Source organism: Oryx dammah, unplaced genomic scaffold (assembly GCF_014754425.2).
Source record: "Oryx dammah isolate SB20612 unplaced genomic scaffold, SCBI_Odam_1.1 HiC_scaffold_2, whole genome shotgun sequence".
Lineage (NCBI taxonomy): Eukaryota > Metazoa > Chordata > Mammalia > Artiodactyla > Bovidae > Oryx > Oryx dammah.
The window spans coordinates 176,748,800-176,770,012 of record NW_024070186.1 but is presented as its reverse complement, the minus strand read 5'-3'; the positions used below and the strand labels follow the sequence as shown (position 1 = coordinate 176,770,012).

At 44.0% G+C, this 21,213-nt stretch overlaps 2 protein-coding genes across 2 annotated transcripts in view; one reads left to right on the top strand and one right to left on the bottom strand.

Annotated features, from left to right (window-relative positions):
* Nucleotides 1-1,016, bottom strand: part of MOSMO (modulator of smoothened) — a 74,659-nt gene extending 73,643 nt beyond the window's left edge. Inside the window, exon 1 of the mRNA XM_040257624.1 lies at nucleotides 801-1,016. Within this exon, the coding sequence (XP_040113558.1) occupies nucleotides 801-906 (106 nt within the window). The 5' untranslated portion in view covers nucleotides 907-1,016. The remainder of the gene's footprint in view (nucleotides 1-800) is intronic.
* Nucleotides 1,017-7,092: 6,076 nt separating this feature from the next.
* On the top strand, nucleotides 7,093-21,093 carry PDZD9 (PDZ domain containing 9). Its single transcript, XM_040266583.1, has 4 exons — nucleotides 7,093-7,123; nucleotides 9,163-9,342; nucleotides 16,539-16,728; nucleotides 20,375-21,093. Exons 1-4 carry the CDS (start codon nucleotides 7,093-7,095, stop codon nucleotides 20,763-20,765), a joined length of 792 nt encoding a protein of 263 aa, XP_040122517.1. The 3' UTR covers nucleotides 20,766-21,093.
* The last annotated feature ends 120 nt before the right edge of the window (nucleotides 21,094-21,213 follow it).

Genomic DNA, 21,213 nt, shown 5'->3' with positions numbered 1-21,213 from the left:
ATGCTCCATAAAATGAAGTTTATTATTAGGATTATTACAGCTCCGGGGCCTAAAATAAAGCAAAATTATAACCACATAGGCTTCAAAGGTAAAATCGGAAGCCACATGCATCTCAAACACTGCCAAGTGGGCAGGGGCTGGGCAGGGGCGCTGGTCTGAGGCTCTCATCCGGCGCCCCCCCCCCCCCCCCACCAGCTCTCGCGGCACCATTAACCCGGTCCTGCCCGGACCTCTATCCCGGACGCCGCTTCTTAGGGTAGGGGAACGAGGGTCAGCGATCGGCCCCGACTCCTTTCGGCCTCTCGTCGCCCGTCAGCCCTCTGGGGACTCTCACACCCCACAGGCTGCCTCGCTCCGGGCCCCAGTCTCACCGCCTGGTTTCTAATTCCTTCACAGGCTCCTCAGTTTCCTCCAAATCGGTTTCCTCCTGTCTCCCACCTTGACTTTTTTTTTTTTTTAATCCAGGACGACGCTCGTTGCCCCCTCCGCTGTCCCTCAGGTTGGCGGCTGTCTCCCTTCACCCTCTCTCCGAGGTCCAGGACCACCAGCCCGGTCCAGATCTCCTCGCCCCTCGGCCACTTCGCACTCAGCCCGTGGTGCCGCTCCCCTCCGTCCCCCGCGTGTCCCCTTCGCCAGCCCCTCGGCCAGGCAGCCCGGGTCGCCTCCCCGCTCCCTTCTCCTCAGGCTGGCCGCCGCCGCGCATCCTCCAGCCCGGTCTTCTCCTGAGCCGGGTCTCCCCTCCCCTCCCTTCGCCCTCAGCCAATCCCCCGCCCGGCCCCGCGCGCCTGCCGCTCGCTCACCCGCGGACTCCCCGGTGTTGATCCAGTCCGGGTTGGCGATGCTGGCGATGGCGAAGATATCGGCGGCCAGAAAGAGACATCCTGAGATGATGGTCAGTTTATCCATCTCCCCGCCCCGTCCCCCCACCCCCCGAGCCCCGGGCAGGCCGCGGCCTCACGCCTCCCGCCCCATGGGCCGCCGCCGGGGCCAGAAGACCCCACGCCGCCGCCTCGCTCCCCTCGGCCCCCGCGCGCCGCTCGCGCCCTCCGCGCGCCCGGGACTAGAAGCCGCGGCGCGGCCCGCACAGCCGGAACCGCCGCCCGCCCCGGAACTGCTCCGCCCGCCCACCCCTCACCCGGAAGCGAAACCGAGGCGCTGGCGCGGCCGGCTCCGGCTCTCGGGTCCTGACGACCCCGTTCTGTCTTCTCTGTCCAGCCCAGGCTCGCAGCCCCAGTCCTTCCTCCCGCCCGCCTCAGGCCTTGCTCCGCCCGGCTTCTTCTTGGCCGCCCGCCTCGCTGCCCTGGACTGGGCAGGAGCCGCTTTTCTTCCGGCAGGAGGCGGCCTCGCGACCGCCGAGGGAGTCGGTGACGGGCTCTTGTCATCTTGCATTATCGTTGCCTCTGCCGTATCCGTCAGCCCGGGACTGCCCCATTTAGGGAATGCAGCAGGCACTGTAGGTGCTGGGGGTGCCAGAGTGGACAGGAGAAACAAGTTTCCTGCTCTCAGAAAGCTTACCTCCTAGGGGGAGAAGAGACAGAAACTTTGTTAAAAACTGATCTTTAATGCTAGGTGTTAATCTGTTAATTAAATTGGGGGTCGGTCTGATGAGAGGTTTAGGGGGCGGCGGTTTGATAATACTTAGGATAACTAGGAAAGGTTTCACTGAGAATGCCGCGTTGATAAAGACCTCATGCGTGAAGATCTGGGCAAGACTGTTCCAGACAGAGAGAAAAGAAAGTTCAAAGAACATTAGGGAAGCGGGCAAGGAAGAGGTTGGGCTGTTCAAGGAACTGCAAAACGGCCCATGTGGCTGGAGGAAAAGAGAGGTAGGCAGAGATCAAATGTAGGACTTCGAGAACTGTGATAGAGAGTTTGGATTTTGTTCTAAATGCAACAGGAAAGCACTGGAGGGTTTAAAGCAAGAGAGTGACAGGTCTTATTTAGTCTGTAAAAAGAGTATAGATTGTAGGTGGGGAGGGGCAAGCACAAAAGCAGGGATACCAGTTAAGAGGCACAGTAGTCCAGAAGAGAGAGAAATGTAGCTTTAGCTAGGATAAGAGTAGTGAAGATGGGGGACAATGGGCAGATAGGGATGTTTTTTAGGCAGAGGAAAGGACGTGCTGATAAATGGGGGTAGGGGGTCAGTTGAAACAAAGAGAGGATTCCGGGAATGACTCCTAAATTTTTGGCCTGAGTAACTGGGCATTTGATGATACTATTTACTGAGGTGGGATGTGGGAATGGGTTTAAGTTGGATGGAGAAACAGAAAAGAGATGGTTGGCAAAATTTGTTAGCGACACATATGGTCTACCACATATGATTTTGCTATCTAGTGGAGGTTTCCTTTTCTTCCATGACTCATGAACTAAATCACCATTAACCCTGACGTCTAGTCCAGCTCTTTCCCAGATAGTTCCCTATGCAGCGAACAGGAAATGAGATGCTCATTTTCTCCATAAAGGCCACCTAGGTCATCTCTAGAAAGACCTAGAAGAGTGACAATCTGTCTCTATTTTTGGAATGCCTACATGTCCACAGAACTCAGCAGGTTTCAAATTCCACCAGACCAACAGCTTTGCAGAAATGCATGGAGTTATCAGTATCAGCACATAGATTGGGTAAGGAAGTTCAATTGCTAGCCTATAGACTTTCCTGTCCAAACATTGGTCTCTTGTGGAGGGGGAGGGGAAGGGTAGGGTTTTGTTATTATTATTAAATCATAAATTTTTCTTCTGCCACAGAAATTGACACAAGCTGATTTATATGTTCCAGGGACTTAGACATAATGCATATCACATTACTGCAGGAATTTTTCACTGTTTGTTGTTGTTTAAACACTGGAGAACTTTGGCGGAGTCATTTTCTTGGCTTCTTTCTGGTGTTTCTGTTGCCAGTTGATAGAAACTGCAGCTGTACAGTTCTGAATTCTCAAACAATGTCCACGGATGTTCACCATCGGCCAGTTGAGAATCTTAGGGTGAAATGTTGGAACACTTGCCTATTCTAACTCCAACTAAGTGGAATTATGACTTGATTCTTGTGTTAAAAAAATACAAGCATAAATTCCTCCCTCTACCCAGGCATCCCTTCTTGTCCCTCCTACCTTTGCCCCTCCATGAGAGGTCTGAATCTAAGATTAAAACACAAAAACAACTACTACAAAGTTAAAAGAATTTAAAACTTTTTTTTCTACTGGATAATAGCTGCACATCACTACAGACAACAGCCACCTATCCCATTCCTTATCAATCAGGATGTGGGATGAGAGGGGTGGGCAGGAACCAAATACTCTGTTTACAGGTTTTCTATTAGTCCCAATAATTTGGGGCTGGTTTTAGCCCCCAGTTTCATTCTTGCCTGCCAAAGTAGTGTTTCAGAGTCCCAAGACTCTCAGGACAGGACAGATCAGTCTGTTCTCTATATCTCAGTCTAGATTTTAGTAGAGGCAAACCCTAGGGGTTAGGGAGACATGGTGTGATGGAGTGAAAAAGAACACAGAACCATATTTCAGCCCCACCCATGCTACTAACTTGAACTTGGGAAAGTTACATCACCTCTCTGGGCCTCTTTCCTCTTATCTGACCAATAGATTCCCAGAGTCAGGCACTCTGTTTCAATGATAGAACCTCCCCATCCTCTCACCTCTATGCAGAGCAGCTAGAACGTTTGTATCCAGAGAGAAGATGAGCCATGAGGCTCCAACAGGCAGAAAGTCCTTAAGGACCCAGGAAAACAGAAGGTCCCCAGGATGGAGCTATGCTAGCAGCCTGAAGTCATAGATAGTCATTCTGTGGTTTTTAAAGGGCTCTGGACATAGCAGGCCTTGTCATGATGGATGTTAGGCCTCAGCCCAGCAGAGGCTGAATCCAGAGGCGACCTCAAGGAAAGCTGTGGAGGGGACTGTGCCGTAACTCTTCTTTTTAAGGAGGATCTTTGACCTGACAGGGTGAAGAACACCCCACCTCCCTGGCGATCAGGTTTACCATGCAGGCTAAGGATGTGGTGAATGCAACATACATGTTCACCCGGGGTTTCTGGGATTAGATGAAATGAACGAGCTAAATCCAGAGGCTAGTAACTTGTGCCAGGGGCTCGTAACTTGTGCCAGGGACTCGAATATCATTTAGTCTCTTGGATTGGGTTCTGCTGAAGCGACTTAGGGACAGATTATTGATTACAGTGCAAGAAGTTTATTAGGGAGTACTCTTAGGATCAACTCCTGTGGAGGAAGGGAAGGAAGCAGGACTGGGCAGAGGAAGCAGTTTGACTCTGGTGCAGTCACAGGAGGCTTTGGCAAGCCCACAGGGAACTCTGAAGTGGTAATGGCTTGTTCTGAGTTCTGAGCTGGGGTAAAAGGGCCAGCAAAGCCTTGATATCTCTGTTTGGACCAGTCATTGGATGCTAGACATGGGGCATGACCTAGGGTAATGTGGCTCTTCAGCCAAAGACAATTCCTTGAGAGGGCTGACAGCTGAGAGCTGTCAACCTACAGCCTCTGCAGAAGCTGGGCATTTGTCCTCCAGTCCTCAAGGGGGACCAGGTAGGACAGTGCAGCATTTGCAACAGTGCAGCCAATGTGCTGCACAGATTCACTTGCTTCTTTTTAGTTCTCAGCGCATCACCTTCAAGACCCAGTGGAGTCTTTTCCTGTGGGAAAGTTATAATAGGAAGGTTAATGGGACAAAATAGAACTCTTGCTGCTGCTGCTGTAGCTCACCTTAATGTATAACTGACATACTCATCATTTTCTGCCTCTCCTATCCATCCTAGATTTCTCTCACCCTCAGCACCTCTAGGTGGCTTACATGGTGGCATGGTCCAGACCTCCATCCCTAAGGGGGCTGAGCCTCTGGTTGCCATGTACCTCTCAGGCTGTGGCTGCTGAATTTGTCTATTTACTATAAAATAGGGCAAAGGAGAACTGAGGCGCCCAGGTAGATCACGTGGGTGCCAAGCCATTTTTCTACCGGTGAAAAACTGAACAATCTTAGTGCTTCCCTGTGTCCAAGGCTATGTATGCTCCTCCTCTACGGGGATGGTGTGCTCATTATTACCTGGGCAGCAGGTCCAGCTCCAGAATCCCATTTAGCATCTACTCGTTCATGCTGTCCCTGACACAAGCTGTTGCAGGTTGGGTTCTCTGGGAATACTCTGAGTTGCAGGGCATTTACTGGGAAGTACTCTCCGTCAGTGGACAGAAGGAAGCAAGGCCTGGCAGAGGGAGAAGTCGGGTTGCCGAGCAGCGATAGGAGGACCTCAGCAGGTCCCTAAGGGGGCTCTGAAGCTGAGATGGCCCTTTACAGTTGTTCAAGTTGGGCTGAGGGAGCCAGGTTTTTTACCCTGCGTCGATCGGTCATTGGATGCTAGCTGCCCTGGGTAGGTGTGATCTTGGGTAAGGGCTCTCTTCAGCTAGCGGCAGGTTTGGGGTAGAAGAGAAGGAACAGGTCCTTCAGTCCTGAAGGGGGATCTGGGCAGCACAGCATAGCATCCACAACAGTTGGTACCTTTCAGTTCTACCAGTCAGTGTGATCTTGGCATTCACTATAAAGAGTTTTCAGTCTGGGATAGAAGGAGGGTCCAGGAACCCTATGCACCAGGTCCCTCATAGGACCTTGAAGGCTGATGTACTTGATTCCTGCAAATGCTCACCATTCTCTACTCATAGGAAAATGGAGGGAAAGGATGCATTTTATGATAGAATTAATTTAGTGTCTGGACAGAAGCCTCACCAGACTGAAGGAGGAATCAGGCAATCTATCACAAGGAGCTACCTGCAGGAGATGCATTGAGGCTGAGAGTAACAGGGAACAGGATGACATTTCCTTCTGAATCAGCCACCTGAGCACAAAATTTATGCAACAAGAAGTCTGCTCTGTTTAACTGGGTAAAGTCACAGAAGCAGCTGAATAAGCTGGGACCTCCCAGTTTACCATGGAAATCTTTGGACAACGCTACACCTCACAGGTGCTTGATTACTGTTTGTTGAAGGCATGAACACAAGAGACCTTGCCTTTTGGTTTTATCAGAGTCCGGATGACAGTGCGTGTGTGCGTGTTAAGTCGCTTCAGTTGTGTCTGACTCTGCAACCCTGTGGACTGTAACTCGCCAGGTTTTTCTATCCATGGGATTCTCCAGACAAGGATGCTGGAGTGGGTTCCAAGGGATCTTCCCAACCCAGGGGTCGAACCCTTGTCTCCAGTATCTACCTGCATTGGCAGGAGAGTTCTTTACCATTAGTGCCACCTGGGAAGCCCAGGGATGACAGTAGTATTGTGTTATTACATTGTTTTCTATTTCTTATAGAATTTATTTTTGATAATTTATACTTTCCTAAAATTGTTGACTTCATCTGTTTTTTAAATCTAAGTTCCAGGAGAATAGAGCCTATGTTTGTTTTGTCTACTGTTGTGTCCTTTGCATTAGCAAAAACCATGGAGCAGGCTTCCAGTAAATATTTATTGTGTGAGTCAATGTGTGTCTGTGTGGGGTGGGGGCGGAATGGATTATTTTGGAAAAAAAGAAGGAAGAATTAATTCCTCTCCTAATTGTGACTCATTTTTTTCAGGCCACCCTTGGCCTTTTTTCATTCAAAACATTCATGAATAAAGTACAGTTCCAAAGCAGTTGGCGCTGTTGATGTAACAGTGTTTGAAAATACCATTATTGGGAGCTCAGCAGGACATCTGTGCTCATCTATGAACTAGTCATGATATTCTGCAGACCATTCACATCTTCGAGGCCCCCTCTTCTAGGTTTCCTCCACCCTCTCCATTTCAGTAGTTTCCCAAGAATGGGTGATGAACCCACTATGAGCCAGGCACTGTGTTAGTTCCGCAGAAGTTTTGTTTTTCTGCACCAAAATTTTCACGTACTTCATTTTCCAGGGTCTGCTGAAGCATTGTGGTGACAGCACTGCCGCGCAACGTCTGGGATGCGGCGTCGCAGCGCCCCCTGGGGGCCAGCTCGAGCTCTCCTTGCCACCGGCGATCGATCCGCAGTGCGCCGGCTCCTGGTTCGAAACAGTTGGGAGATGGACTGACTCCAGCTTCCGCTCAGGGAGGCCCTCCTGAGAGGCCTGGCCTCCCAGGGCCATGAGGAAGTCCGTCCAGAAAAACGTTAAAGGTAACTGGGTATGTTCTGGAGACCAAGACTCCTTCACTTTTCCTTGTCTGTAAAATGGGGACATCACACTCTTGGCTTCTGGGATAGCGCCTCACCATCCTTTGTTTGCCAAACTATAATTTGCATACAGGAAGAGCCCCCCCCTTTTTTTTAGTGTACAGTTCTGTGAATTTTGATAATCATATATCCGCATTTATTTATTTTTTTTTAAATTTATTTATTTATTTTTAATTTTTACTTTACAATTCTGTATTGGTTTTGGCATAGATTGACATGAATCCACCACAGGTGTACATGCGTTCCCAAACATGAACCCCCCTCCCACCCCCCTCCCCACATGGCAGTTTCACAATCCCTGAAGTTACCTTGTGTTGCCCATTTACTACCAACCCCCTTTCCACCCCAGCTTCCGACACTTCTGATCTGTTTTCTATAGTTTTGCCCTTTCTACTGAGAATGTCACAAAAATGGAAGCATACAGTATGGAGTCTTTTGAATCTGGCTTCTTTCACTTAACCCTGCTGTCTTTTGTGACTGGGCTTCATAGATTATATCAAGAGCATGCTTAATTTGCAAGCTGAGGTTGGAACTCAGACCCTGTCTATGATGCCAGTTCTCTGTTTGCTCAGGAGCCATAAATTTGAGGAGGGGATGACCTGTTCCAAATTGCTCCTATAATCCTGAAAAGTCTCAAATATGGTGCCTTCTTTATACTAGGATTCTTGCCTGGAGAATTGCCATGGACAGAGGAGCCTGGCGGGCTATAGTCCGCGGGGTCACAAAGAGTCAGACATGATTGAGCGACTAAGCACACACTTAATTTTCCAGTCAGAGAGCATCTGTGGTTGTGGGGAGGGTGAGGTTGGAGAGAGGCAAGGACACTTGCTTGAAGTTGAAAGGACTGTGAAAACCCTGGAGATGTGGGGAATCCCACCCCCAAACACTACAGTCACATGGATTTGGCAAAGGTTTGGCAAGTAGCAGTTTGTCACTTCTCCTTAAGGAAAAGTGCTGGTGTGTGAAGAGTGTGCTGAAAACAGGTTTCCCCAGAAGCTTCCTGTGAACTGAAAATGAATCTCAGAAGCTTCCTCTTGGAAAAATAACTTGTTGTTCTAATCACTTCTCAGTCTTTGAAACTTTTCTTCTGAGATTTAGTTCTGTATAAAACATATTTCAATTCCTCACTACCCATTTTCCTGGATTTTCCTCCCCAATGCTTATTTTCTACTGTCCATTTCCACTGACATTGTCACGACGTGCTTGGGTGAATGCAGAAACACTTTCTCTCTTCCAGACTGGACCCTACAATCCACATAGCAGCCTGAGGTGTTTGATTCTTTCTTTGAACACAGATCTTAGCTTGTCCTGCCAAGATCGCTTCTAAGCTTTTCCAGTGAGGTAAAACGGCTGAGCAGCCTGTCTGCGACAGCTTCGCTCCTCCTGTCTGGCCCCTACTGATCTCCTTTTATGTTCTTTCCTGTCTCAGAATCTTATTTGTTCCCTTCCACCATACTTTGCTTAAAGCTCTCATATTGGGCCTTTCGACCTCAATTCAAATTTTACCTCCTCTGTGAAGCCTTGATCCCTCTTCCCCACAGGAGACTTAACCTGTTGGTCACCCTCAGAGCTCTCTGTATTTTTCCTTCATAGCATGTGTTACAGTTTGTTTGTATGTTTACACAGCTCATTGATATTTGTCTCCTCCACTAGGCTGGAAGATTCATGAGGGCAAGAAACACTTCAGTTTCTAGCACACTGCCTGTATCAATAAATACTTGTTAAGTGAATGGATAATAATAACTAACTTTAATTAAACATTCACAGTGTGCTAGGCACTGTGCAAAAGCCCTTTAACTGTCTCCTTTAATTCTCATAACATCCCTCTGAGTGGGTATTGTTATTATCCTCACTTTACTGATGCGGAAACTAAGGCAGAGAGAGGTTAAGTAACTGCCCTAAGATTCTGGTGTTAGAACCCCAGTTATTACTGTCATGCTGATATCTAGCAGAAAGACTAAAACGAATCTCTCCATTTTTAGGAAAACAAGTCAACCTCAAGGTCAAGCCATCTGTACACGACTTGAGCAAAACTCATCAGACCAAACTCACTGTGGGTAGTCTGGGATTAGGCCTGATCATCATCCAGCATGGGCCCTACCTTCAGATCACCCATCTCATTACAAAGGGAGCTGCAGCCAGGGATGGAACACTCCAGCCAGGTGACTGTGGTTTCCCCAGGCCTCCTGACCCCTCTTCTTCTGCCTCCCTTTCATCTGCCTTCAGGGAGACTCAGGTTATTAGGTTCCAGTGTAACAGTGATGATGGTGACATTGTTTGAGAGCTTTCAGTGGGCAAGCCAGCTGCTACTACTTGTATAACCCTCACTGTATTTATTCGTTGAATTCTTTTACTTATTTATTTTTGGCTATGCTGTTTCTGTTGCTGTGCGGGCTTTTCTGTGGTTGTGAGCAGGGGTTACTCTCTTGTTGCAGGGCTTGAGCTTCTCGCTGGTAGTGGCTTCTCTTGCTGTGAAGCATGGGCTCACAGCATGCACATGCTTCAGTCATGGCTCCAGGACTCTAGAGCACAGGCTCAGTAGCTGTGGCACACGAACTTAGTGGCTTCACGGCACGTGGAATCTTCGCAGCTCAGGAACTGAACCCAGGACTCCTGCTTTGGTAGGCGGATTCTTTACCACTGAGCCATCAGGGAAGCCCTATTTATTGAATTCTTATAATAACCCTTTAGGTAGGAACTATGATTATCGTCTACCTTTTACAGATGAGGAAACTAAGGCTCAGTGAGACTGAGTTCCTTGTCCAGGTTCACCCCCATCTAGAAGGGATTCATATACAGGAATAGTGTCACTCCAGCGTTTATGGCTCTGTATGGATAAGGCTTTCTTTTGTAGGCAGTATGAATCATCATTAATGTTTAGATGTGTGATCTCATTTCACCTGGCTGACAATCCCCAAGGTAGATTCTACATTAAACTGATACACAGATGAGGAATCAGATAATTAGTAACTTGTATGTTGTCACACCAAGGAGTGGAGATATGAACACTGTCTTTGTCAGTACTGCCCTGCTTCTCTTGTCTTTAGATGAATGAATTTTCCATCCAGTTCAAGACATTTCCCCAGTGCCTTCTCTGGGCTGTGCTCAGGAGTTAGGGACACACAACGGGATGGTAAGGTGGTGGAAGGAAAAACCATTCAGTGCGAGCTGGCCTGAATTCAGGCCCAGGCTGTACCTCTTTTTGGTTCTTTGACCTTGGACAAAGTCCTTTAACTTTCCTGGCCTTAGTCACCTCATCTCTAAATTGGGATAATACCACCTTTGTCAGAAGTTGCTAGTATTTGATGAGATAATCTTTATGAAAATGCTTGGAGAGCCACAGTGCTATGGAAATATTGGCAATCCTTTCTCTAATGCTGTTCTTAGAGATTCTCCAGACTTGTATCTTGTTTTGTTGTTAAACAAAAAGGACTGTGTATTGGCCAAAGTAGGCTAATATTTTTGCATCAGGTCACCTGATGCAAAGAGCCGACTCACTGAAAAGGACCCTGATGCTGAGAAAGATTGAGGGCAGGAGGAGAAGGGGATGACAGAGGATGAGATATTAGGATGGCATCATCGACTCAATGGACATGAATTTGAGCAACCTCCAGGAGATGGTGAGGGACAGGGAAGCCTGGCATGCTGCAGTCCATAGGGTTGCAAAGAGTAGGACATGACTTAGTGACTGAACAACAACAATAAAAATGGTTGTGGTGCCACAGCCCTAGTGGATTAAACCACTGGTTTGCAATTCTGGTTACTTATTAGAATCACCTGGAGACCTTTTAAAATAAAAATGGCTTGGCCCCATCTCCCCAGAGGTTCTGATTCAGTTGGTTTGGGGACAGGGCAGTTAATGGTTTAAAACTTCTCAGATTATTCTAATTGTAGTTAGGGTTAAATGCAGCAGATTAAAGAATTTAGTGGATCAATGATGCTGTTATGAAAGTTCACCTCACCTTAAAATCCAAAGCATTTTCTCCACCTATTACTTACTATTTGGTGCTAGGGAACAGCCTTCCAGAAAGAAAGTTCTGGACTTTCCATCCAAAAGAACTCTAGGCCAGGTCCCATGGGCCTTTTCTGCTTGTTCTCTGTAGGTTTTTTGGAGTCAGGGGACAGACGCTGGTTGATAAGCAGAGTGCACACTCACTGGAGTGGGATGGGAGTATGCTTTCATGAAACAGAATCTCCTGGTAGGGTCATTGTGTGCTCCTGGAGGTCAGAGGCAGTCTTGAATTCATCTTTTAATGAATTCAAGGGACTTACCATTAGTAGTGGTGCCTTTATTATGTCTGTGCTTAATAAATGAAGAGTAAGTGAGCATTGTTCTAGGCATTTTGCAAGGTGTTTCCACGTCTATTATCTAATCTTTGCAACACTCCTAGAAGGTAGATAATGAAATACAGAGGCTCAGAGAGATGAAGTGAATTGTTTAGTACAGAGCTAAGTGGGTGGTCAGAGCTGATTTGAACCCATGTCTGCTTAGAAAGCCCATACCTTTGACTAGAAAAGAGATTGCAATATGGAGTATGTCCCATATCCCTTCATGACAAGTCAGGTACTTCTCTTCAAGGCCTGAGATTCAAAGGCTCTGTAACTCAGTCCCTTTGACAATGATTATGAGATTTGGAGAGGTGATGGTCCTAGAAACCTGATTTTTTTTTAACCCCATTACCTCCCAGCCCCATTATTTCTTACATGCTTTGAATTTCTCTTCTTTTGTTGTTTCTTAATAGGGCTTCATCTTGATTTCCTAATTTATTTTGGCTAAACTTTAAAATCCTTTTGGCCAGCATAGTTTTAGCAAACTCTGATATCCAGAATCTTAAGAAATTAATACAGCATTTTTCTTTTCTTGGAGAAATTAATATAGATTTGAAGGTAAACAAAGTTATGTACTGGTTACCACCCTTACTAGGCCACATTAATTCAATAAGCATTTCCTGAATGCCTGCTGTGTGCAGACATCAGGCACTGGGGTGTAATGGTGAGCCAGTCATATGTGGTCTCTAACCACACAGAGCTTATGGAATTTACAGCCTAGTTGAGAGAAATGGGAGAAAAATAAAATCTACTTTTTTAGTAGTGGCTTGGCTGCTGAAAAGTTGATTAAATATAGATAACTGGGACAGTTTATACAATGTGGTTCCTACAGCCCATTAAAACAGAAAAAATGTATAATATTAATATTTATAAATACCAAATTGGTGCTTCTTTATGAAAGGCAATGTTAATGTCTCTTGCTAGAATAATCACATTCATGCATAACACCTTTGGCTTATAGTCAGGACGGTCAGGCAATTAAGCTGTTTATTTTCTGCCCTCTCGATAAGTCACCTTTTTAACAACATAATTAAGCAGCATGTCAAGCCATAGCTTTCAGCTATAAACACCCCTTTTAACATTAGGCAAGTAAGCTTATCCCATGAGGGTTTCTTTTTTTTTTTTTTGACATTTTAATTAACCTCTATAGGGTGAACAGCTGTTTCAGATTACACAATCTGTAGGTAGCTGGGAGAAGCCCTGTTTCATTCTGAAGTTAGCCACAGCTGTCTTTAAAGACCAAAGTAGAAGCTTTTCTCCACCCATCTCAGTATTCATTTTCTTTAAAACTGTGACCTTTTGTTTGATAGAATCTAGCACTATGGAAATTTGTCTTTGGTGTTCCTTGGAGGCTTCCTTTAGGTTCAGCATAATTTGTAATTATAGCAGAGTACAGAGTAGTGCTTCCCAGGTGAGAAGAATCCACCTGCCGATGCAGGAGACATGGGAGATGCAGGTTTGACACCTGGGTTGGGAAAAACCCCTGGAGGAGGAAATTGCAACCCACTCCAGTATTCTTGCCTGGAAAATTCCATGGACAGAGAAGCCTGGTGGACCACAATCCATGGAGTCGCAAAGAGCTGAGGAGTAGTAATGGAGAAAGTACTTCATCTTGACTCTTTTCTACTCTGAGGTTAGACCTCAGTTGTCTTAGAATGAGGTGATTGAGGGATCCCTAGCTTCCCATGTACAGTGGGGTAAACATTCTTTGGAACTTATTAGGGTCACTTTATCTGATGTTAGCTGTGAAGTCTCCATGACCATTTGGCAGGATGATAGTACTTGTATGATCTGATAACTAAGATTTTATTTACCCAATGTGAATCTGACCTTAAAGATCAATTTCCCTGTATTCCTTCTTCTCTTGCTAGATGCTGTATAGCAGTCAGGGGTCTTAACTGCAAGCAATAAAGAAGTTCTGTTGTTGTTGTTGTTGAGTCTCTTAAAAAAGTCATGTCCAGCTCTTTGCAACACCATGGACTATAGCACGCCAGGCTTCCTTGTCATTTACCATCTCCCGAGTTTGCTCAAACTCATATCCTTTGAGTCAGTGATGCTGTCCAACCATCTCATCCTCTGTTGTCTCCTTCTCCTGCCTTCAATCTTTCCCAGCATCAGGGTCTTTTCAAATGGGTTGGCTCTTTGCATCAGGTGGCCAAAGTATTGCCCTTCCAGCATCAGTCCTTCAAATGAATATTGAGGGTTGATGTCCTTTAGGATTGACTGGTTTGATTTCTTTGCTGTCCAAGGGACCCTCAAGAGTCTTCTCCAATACCACATTTCGAAAGGGTGAGTTCTTCAACACTCAGCCTTCTTCATGGTCCCACTCTCACATCCATACATGACTACTGGAAAAACTATAGCTTTGATTATACAGATCTTTGTTGGCAAACTGATGTCTCTGATTTTTATTACTCTGTCTAGCTCTGTCCTAGCTTTTCTTCCCAGGAACAAACGTCTTCTAATTTCATGGCTGCAGTCACTGTCTGCAGTAAATTTGGCATCCAAGAAAATAAAGTCTGTCACTATTTCCATTGTTTCCCCATCTATTTGCCATGAAGTGATGGAACTGGAAGCCATGATCTTAGTTTTTTGACTGTTGGGTTTTAAGCCAGCTTTTTCACTTTCCTCTTTCACTTTCATCAAGAGGCTCTTAGTTCCTCTTCACTTTCTGCCATAAGGATGATATCATCTGCATATCTGAGGCTATTCATATTTCTCCCAGCAATCTTGATTCCAGCTTGTGATTCATCCAGCCCAACATTTCACATGATATACTCTGCATAGAAGTTCAATAAGCAGGGTGACAATATACAGCCTTCTCGTACTCCTTAACCAATTTAGAGCCAGTCTGTTGTTCCATGTCCAGTTCTAACTGTTGCTTCTTGACATGCATATAGGTTTTGCAGGTAAGGTGGTCTGATGTTCCCATCTCTTTAAGATTTTTTCACAGTTTGTTGTGACCACACAGTTAGTCAAAGGCTTTGGTGTAGTCAGTGAAGCAGATGTTTTTCTGGAATTCTCTGGCTTTTCGATGATCCAGAGGATGTTGCCAATTTGATCTCTGGTTCCTCTGCCTTTTCTAAATCTGGCTTGAAGATCTGAAAGTTCTCAGTTCACATACTGTTGAAGCCTAGCTTGGAGAATTTGCATGTGAGATGAGTGCAATTGTGTGGTAGTTTGAGCATTCTTTGGCATTTCTTTTCTTCGGGTGTGGAATGAAAACTGACCTTTTCCAGTCCTGTGGCCACTGCTGAGTTTTCCAAATTTGCTGGCATATTAAGTGCAGCACTTTCACAGCATCATCTTTAGGATTTGAAATAGCTCAGCTGGAATTCTATCATCTCCACTAGCTTTGTTCATAGTAATGCTTCCTAAGGGGCCCACTTGACTTTGCACTCCAGGATGTCTGGCTCTAGCTGAGTGATCACACCATCGTGGGTTTCTAGGTCATTAAGATCTTTTTTGTATAGTTCTGTGTATTTTTGCCACCTCTTCTGAATCTCTTCTGCTTCTGTTAGGTCCATACCATTTCTGTCCTTTATTGTGCCTGTCTTTGCATGAAATGTTCCCTTGTTATCTCTAATTTTCTTGAAGAGATCTCTAGTCTTTCCTATTCTGTTGTTTTCCTCTCTTTCTTTGCATTGTTCACTTAAGGCTTTGTTATCTCTCCCTGCTGTTCTTTGGAACTCTGCATTCAGATGGTTATATCTTTCCTTTTCTCCTTTTCCTTTTGCTTCGCTTCTTTTCTCAGCTATTTATAAGGCCTCCTCAGACAACCATTCTGCCGTTTTGCATTTCTTTTTCTTGGGGATGGTTTTGGTTGCTGCCTCCTGTACAATGTAACGAACCTCCATTCGTAGTTCTTCAGGCACTCTATCAAATCTAATCCCTTGAATCTATTTGTCACTTCTACTGTATAATCATAAGGGATTTGATTTAGGTCATACCTGAATGGCCTAATGGTTTTTCCTGCTTTCTTCAAGCTCTCACTTGAAGTTTAAAGAACTTTCTTCAAGTTCTGTAAAAGCACTGAATTTAGAACATTTAATCTGACAGAATTCCTGGAAAGCCTTGAGAACCAGGTTTGGAAAATGATGAGAGAACAAAAGGCCATGGAAACTGGATGCTCCTGTTGCTTCTCTGTATCTCCTGCTCCAGGTTTAGTGACCCAGGGGGACTGACCAATAGCTGGAGCTATTCTACATGTCCATGCCTTAGCTGCTGGGTACAAATGAATGATTGGGTCTATTTAACATCCAGTTGGGAGGTCCAGGGACTTGGCTGTCAAGATGTGGTTCTCTTTCCATCTGTTGGGGCTCAGAAGCTGCATGGCTGGCTATCATACTCCCCTCCCTGTTCAACTCTGTCCTACGATGGGGGACCTAGGTGTCAAATCCCTTTGAACTTCCATACTCTCTGTATACACATCTTTAACTTAATTAAAGCATGCTGAATGTCCAGTGTTATATGTAGAATTACTTGCTCAAGGAATACTGCATAAGGAAAGAATATTAAACTGTAAGGCTTGATGTTTACTATGGTCTGCTTACTGTGGAGGGCATTGGCAATGGCCAGGCAGGTATAATAAAAATAGGTCATTTGTTCACTTAGTGTAAGTGATTTTTTTTCTTTAATAGTAGTAGCCATTTATTTTACTTGAAACAAGCACATTTTTAGAATCTTCAAGGATGGTTCAGATTCTAAATCATTTTTAGCCTGTCACACTAAGGACTTCAGAAATGTTATAATGTTATAAATGTTATAAAACATGTTATAATATCTACCATTACACTGACTATTAAGAAACATCTTGCATGTATTCATTATTCACTGAGGATCATTTTTTTTTTCATTATAAAGTTTGAAGACTGGTTTTGGTTGAAAATGAACCAACAATATGAACCTATAAAATGAAATACCTCACCAAATAAAAAAAAGGAAGAGACATGGCACAATGAAGACAGAAATGGCATGATCTTTTTTAAACCATCATCTTAATTTTATTGAATTTTTTTTCCTTTTTCAGGTGATGTTTTGATTAGTGTTGGCTATGCAAATGTGTTAGGTTATACTCTTCGAGAATTTTTAAAGCTTCTGCAACATATCACCATAGGAACAATACTACAAATAAAAGTTTACCGAGATTTTATAGACATACCCCAAGAATGGCAAGAAATATATGATTTAATCCCTGAGACCAAATTCCCAATCACACGGTAAGTAGTTAAGTTTAGGAAATCTTGGTTATACTACAGAATTCCCCAGGGTCTGTGAAGCACAGAGTCTTAGTTAAATGTGAGAATTATCAATTGGACCATGTAGGAGGAATTAATGACACTGTCACAGTTCAGTGGGTTTCTAAATCCTTTTGGAAAGTACAATCTGTAGGACCTAATATGAGGCAGAATGATAAAGGCAAGAGCGAGCCTTGGACATGGAGTTTAAAAAGGACCAAACTACCTAGTGGCAACTCTGCCTTCAAACCTAGATACGTGACTCCCCCTTTTCCAAAGTTAGCCCTGAAACATGTGCTGTGACTCCCTTTCCTCATTTGTCTCCAGCACATTCAATTCTCTCTCTGGATCCTTCTCAATAACCGTTAAGCCTGTTTAAAACTTCCGTCTTAGCAAAGCCCACTTTAATTCCACTCCCCTCTCCTTTCCTTACCAGGCACTGTCCTGTCCCTTGACTCCAGAGCTGTTGAAAGAGTTGTAGTAGACATTACCCACCTCGGTGCAGACCTTGGCTGAGAGCCCTTTACCCCAAGGTCACCTGCAACCTTCATACTGCTGATTTCAGTGGACTCCTCTTAGTCTCTAATTTTGCTTGGCTTCTGAGCAGCAGCAGCCACTTTACAGCCTCCCACAACTCGTGTTGAAATATAATTTTCCCCAGACTTCTGGAATACCAGACTCCCTTATCTCCTTTTGTCACTTCCTCGTGATTGCCTTTTACTAAGCCTTGTCTTTGGCTTTCTTCTCTCAATCTTCTAAGCAAACTCCTTGGTTTCTATTAGTATTCATACATTAATAATTTCCAAATTGTATTATCTCCAAACTTGTATAGACTCTCACTTGATATCTGTATCATAAACCCCTTAAACTCATTATGCCTAAAATTAAAAGCCAGTTTGCCATTGTCTTAGTGGGAGAGCATTTGCTTAGTCAAACAAGTCAGAAATTTAAGGCCTGGCTTGATTTCTCTATCTCCTTTAAGTGGCACATTTAGTATTCTGATCCAAGAGTTATTAATTCTGACCAGATCCCTGAGCACTAGCTGTACAACTGTGTACCTTTGCTTATTGGGATGTGCTCAAAGAAATATGGCTAGGGGCTCTTTACTAAGATTAAAAAATGGCCCATATTACTTCAGAGTCCAACTTGTGGCTACAGGGACTGATACGGTTCACAGATATGCTTTGCTTATCTCCCTCACTGTTTTAGACAGTGTTGAGAGCAAGGAGGATATATAGGAGGGCTTTTTCCAGGGGCTAGTAATACCCTATTTCTTGACCTGGGTGGTAGCTACCAAGGTGTTTAAATTTTTTTTTTCATTCAACTTATTTGCATTTTTCTGTTTCAAAAAAATTTTAATGAAAAAAAAATTGAATCGCTAAATTTACAAATCTCTGGTTTCTCCTGAAAACCAAAAGATGGGCTTGCATCCCCACATGGTAACAGTGGACGAGAGCGGGATAGCAGTTGTTCCCTTCAGATCAGGTACAGAATGGGGAAAAATTTTCTCCCAATAACTAAACCAATCCTGCTTTGATTAAAAATCATTAATGATAATGCTGAACTTAATACTATGTGATGGATACCACTTTACAAGCGTTGTACCATTTAATCCTCATGACAGTTCTATTTATCCTCGTTTTACAGATAAGAAAACTGAAGCCAACAGAGGAGCATGTAAACTTGCCAGAGGCCACAGGGCTAAGTAGTATACATCTGTTTTCAGAGCAGCAACATCCAATAAGAATTCTGTATGCTAGTGGAAATGATCTGTATCTGTGCCATCCCGTGTGGTAACATTAGCCACAGGTGGCTACTAAGCCCCTGAAATGTGAAGATTTGTAACTGAGGAATTTTAAATTTATTCAAGTTTAATCAGTTTAAATTTAGCAGCCACACGTAGCTGGTGGACCCTGTATTGGAGAGTTCAGCTCCCGAAACTGAGCTCTTCCCCATTTGCTTATGGAACAACTACATTCTAAGTAGAGTTTGAGATTCAGAATATTAAAAACCTAGGGATGGCAGGTTGACCATTCAAAAGCAAACACAGAATACCACAACTTAAGTTATGAGGCTAAAATCCACAAACTTAGGACAACACCAATCATGTTCTGAATCCCTTAATTAAGCAAAGGGCTTATAGCTAAGGCATGTTAGCATCTTATGTGGAAAAGGGTAAGGAAGGGGCAGAAGGGGAACGAAAAGGTTTATTTCGCAAAGCTGTAAGGCTTCTTTCAGGAGCAGATAGCATCAAGTGCACAATTCGCCATGTGATGCTCTGGGCAGGCCTAGTGATATTAAAAACTGTTTCCAGAGAACCCTGACCTCTGCTGGCTTGTGGCATTTCTATCTAATGCCACTTCAATAAGAACCTGGCTCTGCCACCTGTCTTTATGGTGATCTAACAGAGCGACAAAGAAGGTCCTTGAGTCTGAAGGCAAACTGTTCTACTCCTAAGATCTTCTGAATCTCCTTGCACAGCACTACATCAAGGATTAAAGAAAATCATACAATTTAAGACTAGTGGCTTTCATAAAAAAATGACTCAATACCAAGTGCTATTACCAGAAGAGAGAAACTTTAGGGAAGATCTGTTCAGATCCTTAGGAGCAAGCAAACCAACCAACCAACCCACCCCACAAGCAGGCCTCCAAGGATGTTAGGGAAAACACTAGCAAGTCTGATAGGTTGGAGGGACTGGGGTAGGGAAGAAATCCATTTCCTATTAGCAGAACAGAAGGTAACGGAAGTTCATAATTGCAAAGATCTAGTTTTGGATCTGCTGGGTAATAGCACCAGAATGAGTGCACGTGACAGCATTTGTTCAGGAAAATAATAGCAGGCGCAGGTGCTATAGGCATTAGAAAAGTTCAAGAACCCTGTTGTTGGCAAACTTAAAAAAAAAAAAATCTTCACAAGTTTTTGGATGGCAACAGAAAGGTGGAATAGTGCATGAGACATCTGGGTGGAAGGCTGTTCTACAGATCCACATTTGTAAACCCAATTGAGAAGCAAAGAATGATACTCAGGGCCAAAAATAAAAGGATTCGGAAGAATAACCAATGATAAGCATATTGAAGATCTTTGAGGCCCATTATTTCTGGACACCTCCTTGGACATCAGTAATATTCTATTATTGCTGATCCCACGAGACCCATGAAAACTGAGTTCTGTGGATGAGATGGCCACACTGACCTATTATTCTGTGTGAGGTGAAATCAACCGACCTTTAAGGCCTGCTAATATTCTGGTCAGTAGTCTCACTTAAGTCTGTGCAAAAAAAGTAATGTGAAATAATTTAGGGCAGAATTTGATTTCCATTTAGGAATGTAAACAAATTTAAAAGTAATTTAAACAACTTTAAAGAGGATCTTAGTTCCCCTACCAGGGACCGAACCTGAGCCCTTGGCAGTGAAAGTATGGAGTTCTAACCACTGGACTGCCAGGGAATTCCATAAAGGTAATTTTTAAAAGAGAAGATTTTCAATAACACAGACAGGTAGTGCTAAAGCTAAATTGTATTTTTTCTTTTATGAACCAAAGCAGGTTATAAGACATCTTGTTAGGTGATAATAATGAATGTGTAGACATTAAGAATCCATTTCATTCACTAGTCTTTCCATTTCAGCACAACAAAGAAAACTGAGGAGGCAAAAGACGGATCTGTCACAAGCAGTGATGATGATGAAGCTTTCGATACAAGACTTAAGTACTATAAATATCCACGGTCCACTGGACATTACCCTGTAAGGAGACCAATGTCTATCTCCAGAGAATGGCATGGATATAAAAAGAAGAACCATGTAATGCGTGTAGGAAAAGACATTAACTGTGACGTAATGATCCACAGAGATCACAAGAAAGAAGTGAGGGCCCCTTCTCCATACTGGACCATGGTGAAGCAAGACAATGAAATCTCCTCCTCCTCATCAGCCTCCTCCACCTCAGATGCATTTTGGCTGGAAGACTGTACCCCTGTTCAAAAGGGCAGTGGTGAACCAGTATCACGAGTTGGCTAGGCAGCAGTTTTCAAATCTGTGACCACAGAAGCATTTATCTTGAAAACACTCATTTTTTTGTGCACTGCCTTACTTTTGAGTGTTAGGTTGATAATTACTTGAAAGAGACAGAATAGAAACAGAAAAGGGAGAAGATGAGGGGGAAAAAAAATACACCAAAATTGTGCCACAGTGAAGATAAACATAAAAAACGAAGCAGTGCAAATATAGGCTACAGCTAACAGGTAATATATATTTTGCACAAATAACTCTTTTGGAAAAAAGGCAAAAGGGGGTAAAACCCAGATCATTTAACTGTTCTTACCCAAGAATACAGACTTTTAATTACTTTTATCTTTAAAAGCCAATAATAATCTGGAGATAGTTACTCTGATAGCCACTTAAGCCTTAATTTTAATAGTTTCTCATGCTTCTGTACTTTATAATTATATTCCTGTTCTCCTTAAAA

What these genes read in the sequence shown, in the direction of transcription:
- PDZD9 (XM_040266583.1), top strand. Translation starts at nt 7,093, where the DNA reads ATGAGGAAGTCCGTCCAGAAAAACGTTAAAG. An exon ending in GGATGGAACACTCCAGCCAG is followed by an intron (nt 9,343 to 16,538) that starts GTGACTGTGGTT and finishes TTCCTTTTTCAG; the next exon opens with GTGATGTTTTGATTAGTGTT. An exon ending in ACCAAATTCCCAATCACACG is followed by an intron (nt 16,729 to 20,374) that starts GTAAGTAGTTAA and finishes TTTCCATTTCAG; the next exon opens with CACAACAAAGAAAACTGAGG.